The following is a 15,247-nucleotide window of genomic DNA, read 5'->3' as shown; positions in this document are numbered from 1 at the left end:
TCAATCTGCAGCTTCTCTGGTGAGAAGGCAAAAATTGTGGTGCGTCACAGCAGTGGGAGAGGATGAAAAGACAGATCCACCACCTGTGCCTTTACTGGGTTGCCAAAGGTGTATTCTAGACAGGCACTGGGGCACTGGGCTGAGGGCAATGCTGGAGGGTGAGCTGCATCAACAGGCGGCATCCTTCATCCTCCTCACTGGGGCAAGGACTGCTGGCCAGAGTACTTTGGGATACACCTGGAGCCAGCCAGGTGAGAGAGAACCCCTGGAGCTGGGAACCTGCAGGCACGGCAAGCAGAGAGATGGGACTTGTCCCATCCAGTCCCTGGATGTATGCAAGGCCAGGCCGGATGGAGTTTGGAGCAACCTTCCAGATTGAGGAAGGGGAAAGAAAGTGGCTGCATGGCCAGGATAAGAGAGAGGAGAGGACACCACTGAGGATATCCCACCCCAGATACCCATGGATCAAGCACAAGGCAGGGACTCAGAGTGCCCTCCCTGCCACACCTGGGAAGCCAGACAGGCAGTGGCTCTGCCAATGGCTCCAGTTCTTCCCCAGGGCTGGAGATCCCATAAAATAGGAAAATAACAGCCTGCCCACACATGAGTCAAGGGGGAAGAAGCAAACAAATTAAAAGGCACAGGGATGCAGGTCTGGTCCTCCTGGTGCTCCCTGTGGTAATGGGGCTCACAAGACTTGAGTCCTGCAGCCCTGTTGGCTCCACCAGCACTGTCACCCTGAGCCCACATCACCAGCAGACATCGCTCCTGGCTATCCTACAGCCTCCTCTACTCTGAGTTTTTGCTGTGGAGAGCAGCCCTCAGGGAAAGACTGGGATGAGCACAGTGAAAGTGGAGCCCAGATCCCAACGGTTTGCAGGGTCCTGGGAGGGAATCTAAGTTTTAAACTCAAGAATTGTTTGATAAAACATTGCAGGGCTGTTAATTCGCGTTTGCTGAGAGGCGTCTGCATACCTCCCAGAGAAGCGTGCTGTAGTTATTGCTGTGTGGGGTAGCTCCTGTCAGCATTGGTTATGTGGGGTTGAAGGAGCTGTGTCTGTGGGGGGTTACGAGTTTACGAGACCTGGAAATCATGGGGTGCAGCGTTTCCCTTTCCTGCCCTCCTCCACCCCTCTGGGATATGAAAGGCTGTGGCTGAACCAACTTCCCAGTTCCCCTCAGTTAGCTCAGGAGGTTTGGATGGGGAGAATGTCTGCTCTAGCACAGCCATGTGTTACAATAGGCATTGGAGGCTTGCTGCAGTCTGCAAATCATCTCTTTGCACTGTTCTTCCTGTGTGAAAGGGGGTCCCTAGCAGCTGGGGCTCCTGCAGCAGCTCATCTTCCCACCCCAGCACAGCTACAGGCAACTCAGCCCTCAGGAACTGTGTCGTGGAAAATTCCCCATGTCCCGCCCTGGAACTGTGCCCCCATGGCACCCGTAGGAGCACCAGCACCCTGCTGACCCCCAAGGGAGCTGGGAAAAAAACCAGTCAGTTACCCAACAGTCACAGCTCTTGTCCCTCAGGAGCACACCAATGCCACTCTGGGTCTCTGGGGCTGTGATGTAGATTGGAACAGGGCTGGTCCCACATCCTGGCTTGGCCAATTCCCACAGGCAGTATGGAGTTTCAAGGGTCAGCAGGCAAAGATTACCAGAGCAGAGGATGTAGCTCAGCAGGAGAGTGGTTGCTTTGCATGCAAAAGGCCCGGGGATCAACCCCCCTGCATCTCCATCTCCTTTTGCCTCTCCGGACTCCTCCATGCTGGATGCAGGGCCACCGGAGTCCCTTCAAAAGGCCCTCGGGTTTCCTCCTGGCATGGCTGCCCTGGAAATTCCTCCTCAAGGCCATGGCTGTGCTGGGAAAAAGCACAGCCTCAGCTGTACCGTGAAATACAAACTGTAGGGCTGGGGAGGCAAAAGGGGTGCAGCACTCCAGATTGCTGGTGTAGGGATAGATGTCTTGCACTTTTGCAAGAATTCCTGAGTTCAACTCCTGGATAAACCCTCCTTTGGATACAACCCCTCCTTTTTGGGGGAAACCCCTCCTTTGGATAAAGCCCTGGCTTTACAACATCCCGCGGGGTGGCTGTAGCTCCTCCCCTTCAGCCAACTGTACTTTTGGCACATAAAAAAAAACCCAATTGCTGCAGTGCCAGGAGAACGTGTCCCCCCGCAAACTACCCACAAAGGGGATGTAGCTCAGTGGGAGAGCGCTTGCTTCGCATGTAAGAGGTCCTGGGTTCAATCCCCAGCATCTCCAATTGTTCCGAGGTTTTTTTTTTCTTCCTCCACGAGGCGGCGATGACGAACTCCTTTTACATCAGGTTTCCCCAAAGGCGATTCCCTGCACTATGGCTGTGCCGCCCACCCACGGCCGAAATGGCAGCACGGACCCCACGCTCTGCCGTCCCCCACTGCCCCGATAGCCCCTTCCCCACTCAGGAGACGACCAATCCCGACGACGGCTGGGCTGTGTCAAGCCCCCCGTGTCCCCTGTGCAAGGCAGAGTGGCTCCACGCGTGCCCAGAATCCAGCAACGAGTGCCCAAATAAAAAGGGGGGCTCCATGGGGATTTGAACCCGGCTTCTCTCGCAGCCTAAACGAGAATCATACCCTTAGACCAACGAGCCAGAGCCTTTAGAGTGTTCCACACTCCCACTTTGGCCGGGACACCCCAGACATCTCCCCACTGTCTGGCAGATGATGGCCAAGGGGTGAACACGCTGCACTTGAAATCCAGCAGGGATTCCCTGCGCAGGCTCCAAGCCTGCTCACTGCCATGGGTTTTACCCAATGCCCAGATACCCACTCCGAGAGCGTTGGGGGGCCCTCGCTGGGGTTCCCGGCAGAAGCTGATATGAGAAGGTCATTGGCATCCAGCGCAGCCCCACTCCTCTCTCGGGAGCAGCCAAATGCCCCAGGCAGGGGTTGTGATGCCCCGGGGCAGTGGCACACCCGGGATTCTCCAGGTTTTGCAGACCCGGGAGAGGTGAGTAAAAAGATACTGAGGGGAGTGGTGTGGGAAGGTGGAACAGTTTCCCATCTTGCTGAGTGGATGTCCCCTCACCACCCTGTCCCACATCTCTGGGAGAGCAGTGCACCCCACCTCGTTGGTCCAGCTCCCAGAAGAGGTTTTTGGCACCACTAGCCCTCCTTCCCAGCTGCTCCTCCCAGCACCGATGTACACCTCTAGAGGCATCCCAAGACTTGTGGAGAAGGAAAACAAAGTGCTCCAGTGCTCTGTGGCCTCTGGGCAGGGTAGGGAAAGAGTCTTGGGCATTTCCACACAGGCTGGTGGTGCCAGGAGGCAGCGCCAGACCTTTCCTAGGGAACTCTGGCAGCCCTGCATCCAGCAGAGAGGGGTCTGGGGAGGCAAAAGGACATGAAGGTGCTGGGGGTGGATTTCAAGGCCTCTTGCAGGCAAAGAAAGTGCTCTGCCCCTGAGCTACACCCTCTGGGCAAGAACAGGGAGGGGGCCCTGGGATGCCCATGCTGGAGTGGGGAAACATTGGTTTGGGGTCCCTATCCTGGGCTTATCATCTTGAGCTGATTTAGGGATCCAGACGTCAGAGACTTTGCCAGGGGAAACCTGCAGTTGTGCCAGGGACGAAACCATGTGGTGACTGGATGGGAGTGGAGTGTGCAAGGAGACATGTGGGGCCCTCATTGGATCACCCGGAGCTGCCCAAGGAAGCAGCCTGGGCTGCATGTGGCCTCGCACAGTGTGGGAGCAAGGAGGTGCCTCTTGCTGTAGCCACGAGATGCCAGATGCAGCAGATGGGAGTCGCAGCCTCTGTTTCCTCCGTCAGTGGCCCTCGGCGGCCCTTGCAGCAGTTGGAATGGCCGGTGCTTTGTTGTGGCACGTTTTGCTGTGGGGCATGGTGCAGAGGGGATGTGCTGTGAGCAGTGTTTGTGCTCAGTGTCAGCAATGGGCATGTGTGTGTGCCAGGGCTGTGGGTGCATGGGGGGCGCTGCGGTTTTGGGGCCAGGGGCTAAGGGGGGAGTGGAGCGAGCAGCGTGTTCGGTGTGCGGGCGGTGGCGTGTGTGAGGTGTGGAAGGGCTGTGCAGGGTTGTGCGTGTGCGTGTGCGTGGTGTCGGTGTGCGGGCAGGGCGGCGAGGCGTGTGAGCGTGTGTGAGGGTGGAGCGCCGCGCTGTGACCGGCAGTGGGGACGTGTGCGGGGTGCGCTGGGGCAGATCGGGGGGGCGGGGGAGAGCTTGAGCCCCGCGGCTCGTTGGTCTAGGGGTATGATTCTCGCTTAGGGTGCGAGAGGTCCCGGGTTCAAATCCCGGACGAGCCCTTCTTTTTACACACCCAGCGCTGCGCCGACACCCGGGTGAGCCCCGGCACCCGTGCTCACGCCAGGAGACAGCGTGAGCCCCGTGGGGAAGGGACTCGGGCTGCCTCCACTCTCTACGGCACCTGGCCAAGGAGGGACATCTCGCCACGCATTTCCTTGCTGCCCGCCTTGGGCTGCCGGCAGGCAATCCCAGCTGCCCCGTGCCCACAGGCAGCCGCAGGGATTTCTTGTGGGCCATCTGGGGCTCTCTGGGGGCCGTGTATGCGTATGCGGAGGGCTCTGGAGCGGCAAAAGGAGATGGAGATGCTGGGGGTCGATCCCAGGGCCTCTTGCATGCAAAGCAAGCACTCTCCCGCTGAGCTACATCCCCGTGCCAGTGTGCCTGGCCTGGCGTTCTCCTGCATCCGAGCAAATGCCTGTGTCTGCTGCCTTGCCCTGCCGCCCAAGCTGGGGAAAGGGCCTTCAGGTGTTGGCAGGCAGTGCGGGTGCCTTAGGTGTCATTGGGCTGGGGAGGGGTTTGGAGCAGGGTGAATAAGTGTGGCGCAGAGCAGGCAGGGCAGGTAAGGGGCAGAGTGGAGGCGTGGCAGGCCTGTGTCGGGCGGCTGCAGTGTCGGGCGGAGGTGGCGAGGGGCAGTGCGAATGCCAGGGCAGGGTGCTTGCAGAGGGTTGAGGTGTGGTGAGGGTGGGGGCTGGGTGTGTAAAAAGAAGGGCTCGTCCGGGATTTGAACCCGGGACCTCTCGCACCCTAAGCGAGAATCATACCCCTAGACCAACGAGCCGCGACGCGGTACACGCCCTGCTTCGCCCGAGTGGCTCGGCATACCCGGACATTTCCGCCCTTCCCGGCAGGACGGAGCGCGGTGCAGCCCGGGGGCAGCGCGCCCGGCGCCTCGCGCCAGCGGCGCTGTGATGGCCGAGAGGTGAAGGCGTTGGACTCGAAATCCAATAGGGACTCCCTGCGCAGGTTCGAATCCTGCTCACAGCGATGGATTTTAGCCGGTGTCCGTAGTGCGCAGGTCCTGCGTGGAGTGGCCCCCCTGTGGTAAATAGCGGTCATGTTGCAGTGATTTGTCTGTAGCTCGTGGTAACCACAGTAATCTTGCTGATTGCAGCAGATTTTTTTTCTTTATATATTAATTGGTGCTGGTGAGTGCTGCCATCTGGCCTCACAGAGCCCTTGTGCCCGGAGCTGTTCCAAGCACGGTAGGGTCAGTATGATGGTGTTTATCCAAGCCCCTTTCTGTCCTCTGGCCACCGATCGATTCAGTTAATGAGAAACTCCAGCTTGGGAAAGAGGCAACGTGCTGGCTGCTGAGAGGCTTTCGCTCTGCAGTGGGACGGGAAAGGGCAGGAAACCCCCCGGGTGTGAAGAGCCGAGCCGGGGGCTGAGGGCTGCAAGCAGACCGTGGGACCATGGCCAAGCTGGTGGAATGCGTCCCCAACTTCTCAGAGGGGAATAACAAAGAGGTGAGGGAGTATGTGGAAGGGCTGAGGGGTGGGTGACACCGGGCTGCTGACAGCCAGGTTTCCCCCTGCAGAGCGGTACGCACTGCTAGACTCTGCCATGCCTCCTTTGCAGTGCCATGCACCTTTCACCACTTGGCTGGTGCCAAAAATGTCTAAAGCTAGCTTTGAGTCCCTTATGGCGCCTCATGGGAAGCAGGGGCTGAGACCCCTTCCACCATTGCCAGCAGGTGGCTGTAGCACCAGGTCTGGGCTTGGTCTGGAATATTTCTCTGCAGAGAAACATTGCTTGCAGTTGTGACAAAGCACACTATCAAGGTTAATGGAGTCTGTCCTGGGCATCAGCCTTCAAGTGAACTTTGGCTCTGCCAGTGGCAGGAGAATTTAGCAAACCCAGCATGGGTGTAAAAACACAGCCTCCTGCAGGGAAGAGGCTTAGCAGAGCCAAATGTGTGGGGAAGCTGGCAGGTGGATGTATCCTCAGGAACAGCAGTTTATGGTGGTGCTCTGTGACATGCAGCAGCAGCCAGGTGTCTCTCCCCCACCACAGGGAGTTTGGGGAGCCAGGGTGCCTCAAACCCCCTGGATGGGAGTGGGATGCTTGTGCAGTGCTGCATCCCCACTGATCACGGGGTCGTTCTCAACCCCATCCCCAGTGGAAAGGGGAAGATCTGAGATGCCCCCTCTCTTGAAAAGCCATGGCTGTTGTATAGTCCCAGCCATCTCAGCCCCCTTGCTCCCATCTCTGCCCGGCAGGTGATCGATGCAGTGGCACAGGCCATCTCCCGGACACTGGGATGTGTGCTGCTGGATGTTGATGCCGGCGCCTCCACCAACCGCACTGTCTACACCTTTGTGGGGTCCCCTGAGGCCGTGGTGGAAGGGGCATTGAGCGCAGCCCGTGTGGCTGGGCAGCTCATTGACATGAGCCAACACTCAGGTGAGCTTGGGAGAGGCCCAGGGGCTGGGCTGGCACAGAGGGGACTGCCATACTGCTGGGACCAAGCATGGCACTGGAACAGGGACTGTGGTCACAGGCCCAGGCCTGAAAGAGTTTAAGAAGCATTTGCAACGCTCCCAGGCACATGGTGGGATTGTTATGGCTGCTCTGTGGAGGCCCAGGGGTTGGACTCAATGATCCTGGTGGGTCTCTTCCAACTTGGGTTAGTCTGTGATTCTATGACTTTCTCACAGCAATGGTGTCCAGTCTGTAAGAGTGTGCAAAAGTGTGTTCTCCCTCCTTGTCTGCTTTTTCTTCCCACCTCCCACTCGTATATCTGCCCCACCACCAGGTGAGCACCCTCGGATGGGGGCCTTGGACGTCTGTCCCTTTGTGCCAGTGAGGAATGTCAGCATGGAGGAGTGTGTCACTTGTGCCCACATCTTTGGGCAGCGCTTGGCAGCAGAGCTGGGTGTACCTGGTGAGTGGGTTCAGTAACCTCTCCACATTCCATCCCATCCTGCATGATTCAACTGTTGGAGAAAGTGCCAGCCTTGCCTGGCAGTGCTCACCCCCAGCTGTGTCTTGCAGTTTACCTGTATGGAGCGGCAGCACGGCACGAGAACAGGAAAGCCCTGCCTTCCATCCGTGCTGGGGAGTACGAGGCGCTCCCTGAGAAGGTGAGCCTGGTGGTGGCACTGGCTGGGCAGACCTGACCTGTACTTCCCTGGCTTCAGGGAGCATGCTGGGGGCTGCCTTGGACTACTGGGGGCTACCAAGGACTACTTGGTGTAGTCCCTTTGCACCAAGAGGAGCTGGTGACACAGGTGGTCATGGCAGATTCCAGCTGGGGAGGGAGATGCCCTCCTTGCGAGGGTGGCATGTGCTCCTGGCAGTGCCAGCACACACACTCTCTTCCCTCCACTCCAGCTTGCAAAACCAGAGTGGGCTCCTGATTTTGGGCCCCCAACTTTTGTCCCCCGGTGGGGAGCCACAGTGACAGGTGCCCGGACCTTCCTTATTGCGTACAACATCAACCTGCTGTGCACCAAGGAGCAGGCTCATCGCATCGCCCTCAACATCCGTGAGCAGGGCCGCGGCCCCAGCCAGGTACATCAAGAGCACGGGCACACCAGGAGCACACCTGCCTGTCCCCACACCTCCTGGGCTGTGCCCTGAATGTGGCAGTTGTTGGCAGCCTGGGCGCTTGAAGAAGGTGCAAGGCATTGGCTGGTATTTGGAGGAGGAGAACATGGCCCAGGTTTCAACGAACCTGCTGGACTTTGAGACCACGCCGCTCCACACTGTCTACGAGGAGATCTGCCGAGATGCACAGGTGGGTAGCTTGGGGTGCCTGTTCCCAAGGGGGCTTCCCAGAGGACGTCTCCCAACAAGTTTCCTTCCTCACTGTCAGGTCAGGCTCTGGTTTCTCTCATGCTTAGCTCAGCCAAAGTGCTGAATGACACAAAACTCCCAGAAACTCATCAACTTGCTGCGAGCCCCCAGCTCCTCTGTTGAAAGATTTTCTGTGAGCTTCCCATGTCCTGGGAAGGGATGAGGACCACCAGGCTGAGGTAGTAGTGGCAGCAGGCCTCTGGGGAAAATCACATTTCGGATGTCCTTTGCAGGAATTGAATCTCCCTGTGGTGGGGTCTCAGCTGGTAGGGCTTGTTCCCAAGAAGGCCATTCTGGATGCAGCTGACTTTTACATCAAGAAGGAAAAACTCTTCATACTGGAGGAGGAACAGAAGATCAGGCTGGTAATGTGGCTTCTCCTGATACCATCACAAGGGTGGGATCATGGGAGAGACACATCCCACCCCCCCACCAGCCTCCCAAAGTGGCACTGAGCAGAAATTTGGGACTGCTCAGGCCTCAGACATTTGTTTCCAGTGTGGATTTTGTGGGGTAGGACAAGCTGCTTTATTGAGCTGAGGATGCTGAGATGCATAGGGAGCAGGAACCACAACGTATGAGGATTGAATGTGGGTGGCAGCTGCTCATCTTGCCTGCATGGAGGCCAGGAGGGGGAGGAAGTGTACCCAGGGCTCAAGGACAGTGTGTGGCATTATGGGAGGCTGTCCCAGGACGGGGAGTTAGCTGGAAAGGAGGAGACAAGCTCTGCTGTTCCACTGCGGGAGGGAGGGACTTTTCCAGCCTGTGGGGAATGTGCTAGATAAGAGCAAGCTAATGATTTATCAGTATGGCTCCCAGTCATTCAGAGGTGACCCCACACCACCCCCGAGTCTGCGATGGGATGGGCTGGTGGTGCCAGCTGTCCTCTCCCTGGGTGGTGGCCCAGTCCCAGTGCTGACTCACCCATGGTTATTAGCAGTGGGGAATGAGGATGCAACAGGACTTACGTGACAGGGTTGACACAGTGGTGCTGCTCCTTGCAGGTGGTCAGTCGTCTGGGTCTGGACTCCCTGTCTCCATTTCACCCTCGGGAGCGCATCATCGAGTAGGGACTTACATCCCACTTCTTGTCATGGTGCCCATTCCTCCCTGGATGGGGGGATCCTGATGCCTGCATCCTGTACTGAGCTTGTTTTGGGAGTGGTGGCTGCTCCCAGCTCCTCTTCACAGCCTGGGGACATCTCTGCTGGGTGGTTGAGCAAGATCAGGGCGGTCCCTGCTCCCAAATGCTGATGGCTGTACACATGGAGTGGGGGAAACTCCAGGTTGCTTCAGCAGGCAGTGGGAGCAGGTTTTGTGGCCAGATTTGAATGCTAAATTACTTCCCCTATCCCCATGCAAAATTCACTGCCTCTGGTTCACATGCTGCGGCACCTGTGTGAAACATGAGTCTGTGGGGGGAAAGGAAGGGAAATCCATCCACGAGGTGAAGTCCTTGTCACCCTTCCTGGGCCATGGCTGCAGAGGTGTTTCTGTCCCACCAATGCTGCTTGCATCAGCCCAACCTGGCTAATGCAGAGCAACCCCCACACCGCCTGTGTTCCCCAAATGTCCCCCATGGGGTTCCCAGTCCTTACCCTGACCCTCAGGCTGGGTTTTAGTCCCCTACTAATTCACGGGGCCAATGCTGGAGAGGGCAGTGCTGGGTCTGGGTGGTGGTGGTGTCCCTGCGCCTGGAGGGCTCTAAAACACCTGTGCTGCAGGTACTTGGTGGAGGCAGGAGACGTGGGCAGGGGGCTGGTGGCCAAGCCACTGGGTGCCTTTGTGCGAGCGGTCGGAGCAAGGTCAGCAGCGCCAGGAGGAGGCTCCGTGTCTGCGGCTGCGGGAGCCCTGGTATGTGCCCCACACCAGGACAGAGGCTGAGGGGCCTTGGTGTGCCAAGCAGAGCTGGCATGGTGGTAGCAGTGCCCACTGTGTCCTACTGGAGGATTTACCCTGGCAGGGAGCAGCACTGGGCAGCATGGTGGGGCTGATGAGCTACGGGAAGCGGCAGTTTGAGGACCTAGACTCCATCATGAGGAAGCTGGTCCCCCCTTTCCACCAGGCCATGGATGAGCTGGTGGCAATGGTGGATGCTGACTCCTGTGCCTTCAACAGCTACATGGTGAGGTTCCAGCAGAGGCATCTTACAGGGAAACAGGAGGGCTTTCCAGCTGGGAGGAGGGCTGGGATCGCTGTGCTCTGGATTCCTTAGGACCAGGGCTCTGACCTTAGAATCACAGAGTCATTAAGGTTGGAAAAGACCTCCAAGATTATCAAGTCCAACCTTCCACTGAGTACACCCATGCCCACTAAACCATATGGCAAAGTGCCACTTCTGCTTGCTTTTTGAACACTTCCAGGGATGCTAAAGGGGGAAGGGACATTGTCACATAAGGGAGGTTTGCAAGAGCATGGGAGCTATGGGATCTGCCCTGACACCCGATGCAAGGCACGATATGGGTGATGGCAGCAAACCTGCTTTTCTTTGCCTGCAGGAAGCCATGAAGCTGCCCAAGAACACCCCTGAGGAGCGGGAGAGGTGAGCTGGGCTGGTGGGGATTGGCTGACTGTGTGGGCACAGCCACCCAGCGCTCAACCCAGGGCTGTCCCTCCTCTCAGACGCACAGCTGCCATGCAGCAGGGGCTGAAGATGGCCGTGGGGGTGCCCTATGGCCTGGCAGAGAAGGTGAATGGGCTCTGGCCTGCTCTGAAGGAGCTGGCACAACACTGCAACCTGGCCTGCAAATCTGACATCCAGGTAATGGCCCCAGCTCACACACACTTGCCCTGCAAGGTGTTCCCTCATGTCCTGACTTCCAGGGTACATCTCTCCAGCTGTGCTTCCCAAACTGGCCAGTAATTTCCACCCAGTAATTCTTTGGCAGCCATTTCCTGAGAATACCAACAGATTGGAAAGCGCTGCATGCTGCTGGGTGGTGCAGGGTGGGAGTCCTGCAGCATGAGGGTCTGACCTGCTTCAGCGCCATATGGTGGAGCTGGTTCACCAGGAGAGCTTCTTGCCAGCCTGACTTTTCCCAGGTGGGAGCCAAAATGCTGGAAGCGGCAGTGTTTGGAGCTTACTTCAATGTCATTATCAACCTCAAGGACATCACAGACGACAAGTTCAAGCTTGTGGTGAGCCGGGCCTGGCGGTGCAGCTGAGCGGTGGCGGAGGGGGCGGTGGTGGCCTGGAGCCCCTTGTGCCCGTCTGCCACCGGCGGGACACATGTGGTGCCCAGGGGATGGCTCTTCTGGCCTGTCGGGTGGCAAATGACTCATCTTGTCCCCACACAGATGTCACAGAAGGTGTCTGGGCTGCTGGAAGAGGCGAAGCAAGGCTCGGCAGTTGTGCTGGCACTGCTGGAAAAGCGGGTGGCCTGAGAAAGGCTTGGGAGCGCTCCGGGGGTTCTGCAGTGGCAAATACAGCTGGGAAATACTCTTGGCCTTGCCTAGGCTTGGCAAGGTATTCATCTCTGGAGGGCTGTGTGAAAAGCACATTCACTCTCCTGTGAAAACTTAAAAAGTTTAATAAAGGACAATAGGAGACAAGAACCATGGAGCAAAGGTTCTTACGGGTGCATCTTGGCACTCAGCCAAGACCACACTGCCACCTTCGGGGATCCCCCTTAAATACCTTTTCCCTTACATCAGCCTGTTGCATATTCATAGACCCTTATGCGTATCCATAAACTAGTTTACATTTTCCAGGAACTATTTGAAATGGCCCCTCCTTTGGTCCACCTTTTTAGAGCGTATGTGTTTCTTGGCTGTGGTTTTGACTCCTTCTCCTAATCACTTCCAGTTTGGGCCTTGGTCCATGCTTTCTTCTGATGGTGAGTGCTGATAGTTGGCATATCTAGAAGGTTTCCTCATCCTGTGTTTATTGGATGTTATCCCATCCAAGCAGGCATTTTAACACAAGCATAGCTATTTCACTATGTCTAAGCTTAATTGACAGTAGAAATAGAAATTATATAACAAAGTTACTTTAACATCACACATATCAAATCCATTTAAATATTTGTGAAAAGTCAATATTATAATATGTATCTGTAACAGCTGGTCTGCTCAGGCACATCCAGCATCATATTCCCTGGCCTTTCCCTGGACAAGGGGAATTTTTGCTGTCTGGTACTTAGACCCCAGGCTGCATCCTCTGATCCCTAGGGCAGAAGTAGATGATTGATTCTGTTAGGATCACTGTCTGGGACCACAGTGATCCTAACAGAAGGGATGGCAGGATCCTTGTAGCATTGCCTGTAAGGAGATCCCCGTGCATGAATACCTCCTGACCCTGTACCGTTCCTTTGTTCAGAAACCCCCATGAAACACCCTCCTACCCGAGATCTGGGGCAAGACCTGGCACAGTCCGTTTCTGCCAGCTGTCTTTCAGGCTGTGTGTGACAATTCCAACCCGTTGAATTGCCTAGGAAGGGAGCACTCCCAAACATGAGGCACCATCAGAGGTATTAGCAGGGAGATGGGGTGGGTTGAGATGGGAGAAATCCTACACCCTCCTCATAGATCCTCCAAGAGGAAAACCTGAAAATCAGGGCATCCAGCCCTGCCTCCTGTCCCTGTTGACCGAGTGTGTCAGCAGATACTGTGTCCTCCACCTGCACACCCTGGCAGCACTGTGAGCAGTGTCAGGCCCCCACACCCGCTGTCCCACAGCCCCGTCTGTGGGAAGGTCACCCCTGTTCCTGGAGACTGTCCAGGGTTCACAGGGAGCACAGTCAGGGTTCATAGTGGGGTCAGCTGACTCACTCCATCCCTCCCTTGTCGCCGGGAGTTGGAATCACCGCCCTCCATAGCCTGTGTTTATTATCCCCGTGGGACCTTTGTGCCGGCTGGGAGCGGCGTGTTGACGTTTCTCGCATGCCCATGGTGAGGGCGCGGTCTCACCTCTCAGGTGTCACCCCTGCCCGCCGCACCCCTGCTCAAAGGGGCAGGGCCCCGTTATTTAAGGATGGCCTACAGCCGGGAGAGCCATGCCAAGGACGGGGATCCCGAGTGCTGCCGACGTTGCTTCTTCTGGGAGCTCTTCCACAGGTTTGGTGAATGCAGGGCAGCATGAGGGCAGTGGGAGCATGGGTGCACTGTCCCCAAGGTGGGCACTGTACCCAGGCACGTGTCCCCAGTCTCTTATGGCCCACGAGGGCATGAGCTCGGCATCCCGGCTGGGCCAGTGTGGATTTATTTCTATTAAAAATAGAAACCACATGCCTAGGCTTTGGGGGTGCATGGAGCGGGGGACAGTCGCTCTGGGAGTTGGTGCTGTCACCAAAGGGACAGGACGACGGCCAGGGTCTGTGGGGGAATGGCGCTCTGGGGGAAGCGAGCGTGGTCCCTGTGCTGGGGGCAGATGTGGGGCAGAGCAGACAGGTCCCAGCTGCTGGCTGGGCAATGTCTCATGGCAGGAGGTGACTAATGGTGCCTGTCCTTCCCTTTCAGCTTGGAGACCACTGAGGATGTGTGATCCCAACCAAGGTGAGGGGCTGTGGGGCCAGGCAGGGCTGCAAGTACCACACAGCCATCAGGAGGACTTAGAGGGCAGCTCTATGCTTTGGCCTCAGACACCTGGGGGGTTTACCTGCATCCCAGAGGGGTGTGGGATGTCCTTTGTGAGGAAGACCAGAGTGGGCCCATTGGGTGGAAGGGTGCACCAGCTCCCTGTACTGTCTGTCTGGGGAGAGGCCGTCTCTGCCCACTTACAGGTTCCTCTTCTTCCTAGGCCAGCCACAACCACACCTTGCAGTGTGCCCTCCTGCCCCTCCAGGATACCCTGGTCCTGGCACAGGTCCCTACCCTGGTGGCATTGCAGTTTGCCCTCCTGCCCCTCCAGGATACCCTGGTCCTGGCACAGGTCCCTACCCTGGTGGCGTGGCAGTCTGCCCTGCTCCGCCGGTCCAGCACCCCCATGGGCACCCCCCATCGGGGCATCATCCTCACGGACACCAGGAGCACCATAAGAAGCATGATAAGAAGCACCATAAGAAGCACGATAAGAAGAAGCATGACAAGCACCATGAAGGCAAGGTAGGAGTGAAACAGCAGTGAACCTTTCCCTAATTCTGCTGCAGACCTCCTCCAGCATACCACAGCAGCTGGGACTCTCCTCTCCTACCCTGTAGTGGCTGGAACAAACTGCCCAAACATCAGTGGCTGTTTTTAGATGTGGAAACTTGTTAGAATAATAAATAGGCAAGAATGAGTCATATTAAGTGAGTAATTTGAAAAGCAATCCATGAAATTCCTTGAAGCCATTTAAAGTGATAGCATGGCTTGGGGCACACTGTGCAGTATATGAAATCCCAGGACTTTGTCCTGCTCACTTGAGTGCAAGTTGTGCCTCCATAATGGACATTCACTCAGTGTCTTGTAGCAGAGGAACTCTTTAACTCCCCCTTAAAAACAAAAAATTCACAAAAAAACCAACAAAAAACCACAAAAAAACAGAAAAGGAAAAGCAATTCCTTGTGCTAAATTCTGCAGAAAATACCATTCCAGGGATGGGCACCATCCTGAGCGGGTCTGAATGAGGAACTTCTAAACGAGGCCCTATTTCCAGCACTGGGGGTGGGAGCATTTCTCAAACAAATCCTGCCAGCAGCTCCTCTCACAGGGAAACAGCTCTGGAAGTGATCTGCTGTGATGTTGGTCTTTGCTGGCAGAAACCAAGACCTTTCTGGAATTTCCTTTATTGACCTTAAGAGTCTTGTAAAAAAATAATAAAAACCCTCCAGCCTTCCCACAATATGGGGCAGCCACCACAGGGTCACTAACCCATCTCAGGAATGCTGTGACAGAGGTTCCTTTCCCTGCTGTCCTAAAGTTGTTCTCTCTTCCCCAGCCCTCTGGCAGCTCAAGCAGCAGCTCTGACTCTGACTAAAGGTCTGGCATATTCCACCTGCTCCATGGTGATCAGCAAAAGATGAGGCCAAACTCCTCGTGGGAACCCCCTGCATGTCAATCCTCTCCCTCCCCCTTTCCCCTGGAGCAGTGTTTTGCCTGCTGAGTGATTTTTCTTGCGTGCAAGAGTTTCCAAATCGTTTGACCTGGAATCTCCAAGTTAATGGACAACATTTCTACCCTTTATCTTCCGGGAGAGCCTGCTGAAAGTCATCACATGTTGTTTTCCAAT

At 56.5% G+C, this 15,247-nt stretch overlaps 2 protein-coding genes and 5 non-coding genes across 8 annotated transcripts; 5 read left to right on the top strand and 2 right to left on the bottom strand.

The window, feature by feature from the left end:
• The first annotated feature begins 2,191 nt into the window (after positions 1–2,191).
• On the top strand, positions 2,192–2,263 carry TRNAA-CGC (transfer RNA alanine (anticodon CGC)). The gene has a single exon. It is a non-coding gene; the product is annotated as a tRNA-Ala (tRNA).
• A 1,966-nt stretch (positions 2,264–4,229) lies between these two features.
• On the top strand, positions 4,230–4,301 carry TRNAP-AGG (transfer RNA proline (anticodon AGG)). Its single transcript has one exon. It is a non-coding gene; the product is annotated as a tRNA-Pro (tRNA).
• A 298-nt stretch (positions 4,302–4,599) lies between these two features.
• TRNAA-UGC (transfer RNA alanine (anticodon UGC)) lies at positions 4,600–4,671 on the bottom strand. Its single transcript has one exon. It is a non-coding gene; the product is annotated as a tRNA-Ala (tRNA).
• A 337-nt stretch (positions 4,672–5,008) lies between these two features.
• On the bottom strand, positions 5,009–5,080 carry TRNAP-AGG (transfer RNA proline (anticodon AGG)). Its single transcript has one exon. It is a non-coding gene; the product is annotated as a tRNA-Pro (tRNA).
• Positions 5,081–5,204: 124 nt separating this feature from the next.
• TRNAS-CGA (transfer RNA serine (anticodon CGA)) lies at positions 5,205–5,286 on the top strand. The gene has a single exon. It is a non-coding gene; the product is annotated as a tRNA-Ser (tRNA).
• Positions 5,287–5,562: 276 nt separating this feature from the next.
• Positions 5,563–11,655, top strand: FTCD (formimidoyltransferase cyclodeaminase). The gene is made up of 14 exons (XM_063162798.1): positions 5,563–5,768; positions 6,522–6,705; positions 7,058–7,186; positions 7,297–7,385; positions 7,636–7,815; positions 7,904–8,041; positions 8,334–8,465; positions 9,105–9,166; positions 9,825–9,954; positions 10,064–10,225; positions 10,599–10,642; positions 10,723–10,861; positions 11,143–11,238; positions 11,398–11,655. The coding sequence occupies exons 1-14, from the start codon at positions 5,715–5,717 to the stop codon at positions 11,482–11,484; spliced, it is 1,626 nt and encodes a 541-aa protein (XP_063018868.1). The 5' UTR covers positions 5,563–5,714; the 3' UTR covers positions 11,485–11,655.
• Positions 11,656–11,788: 133 nt separating this feature from the next.
• LOC134421585 (nematocyst expressed protein 4-like) lies at positions 11,789–15,246 on the top strand. 2 transcript variants are annotated; one of them, XM_063162800.1, is made up of 4 exons: positions 11,789–13,155; positions 13,558–13,593; positions 13,949–14,142; positions 14,957–15,246. In XM_063162800.1, the coding sequence occupies exons 1-4, from the start codon at positions 13,095–13,097 to the stop codon at positions 14,993–14,995; spliced, it is 330 nt and encodes a 109-aa protein (XP_063018870.1). In that variant the 5' UTR covers positions 11,789–13,094; the 3' UTR covers positions 14,996–15,246. The 2 variants fall into 2 exon arrangements, with proteins under 2 accessions (XP_063018870.1, XP_063018869.1); XM_063162799.1 differs by having other exon boundaries at positions 11,925–13,155; positions 13,838–14,142.
• Position 15,247: the final 1 nt, after the last annotated feature.

Source organism: Melospiza melodia, chromosome 8 (genome assembly GCF_035770615.1).
Source record: "Melospiza melodia melodia isolate bMelMel2 chromosome 8, bMelMel2.pri, whole genome shotgun sequence".
In the NCBI taxonomy this organism is placed as follows: domain Eukaryota; kingdom Metazoa; phylum Chordata; class Aves; order Passeriformes; family Passerellidae; genus Melospiza; species Melospiza melodia.
This window is presented reverse-complemented; position numbering and strand designations above follow the sequence as displayed.

Coding starts and splice junctions, on each gene's coding strand:
- LOC134421585 (XM_063162799.1), top strand. CDS start 13,095: ATGCCAAGGACGGGGATCCCGAGTGCTGCCGACGTTGCTTCTTCTGGG. Junction 13,156..13,557: donor TTCTGGGAGCTCTTCCACAG/GTTTGGTGAATG, acceptor CTTCCCTTTCAG/CTTGGAGACCACTGAGGATG. Junction 13,594..13,837: donor GATGTGTGATCCCAACCAAG/GTGAGGGGCTGT, acceptor TCTTCTTCCTAG/GCCAGCCACAACCACACCTT.
- FTCD (XM_063162798.1), top strand. CDS start 5,715: ATGGCCAAGCTGGTGGAATGCGTCCCCAACTTCTCAGAGGGGAATAAC. Junction 7,386..7,635: donor ACGAGGCGCTCCCTGAGAAG/GTGAGCCTGGTG, acceptor CCTCCACTCCAG/CTTGCAAAACCAGAGTGGGC. Junction 10,226..10,598: donor GTGCCTTCAACAGCTACATG/GTGAGGTTCCAG, acceptor CTTTGCCTGCAG/GAAGCCATGAAGCTGCCCAA.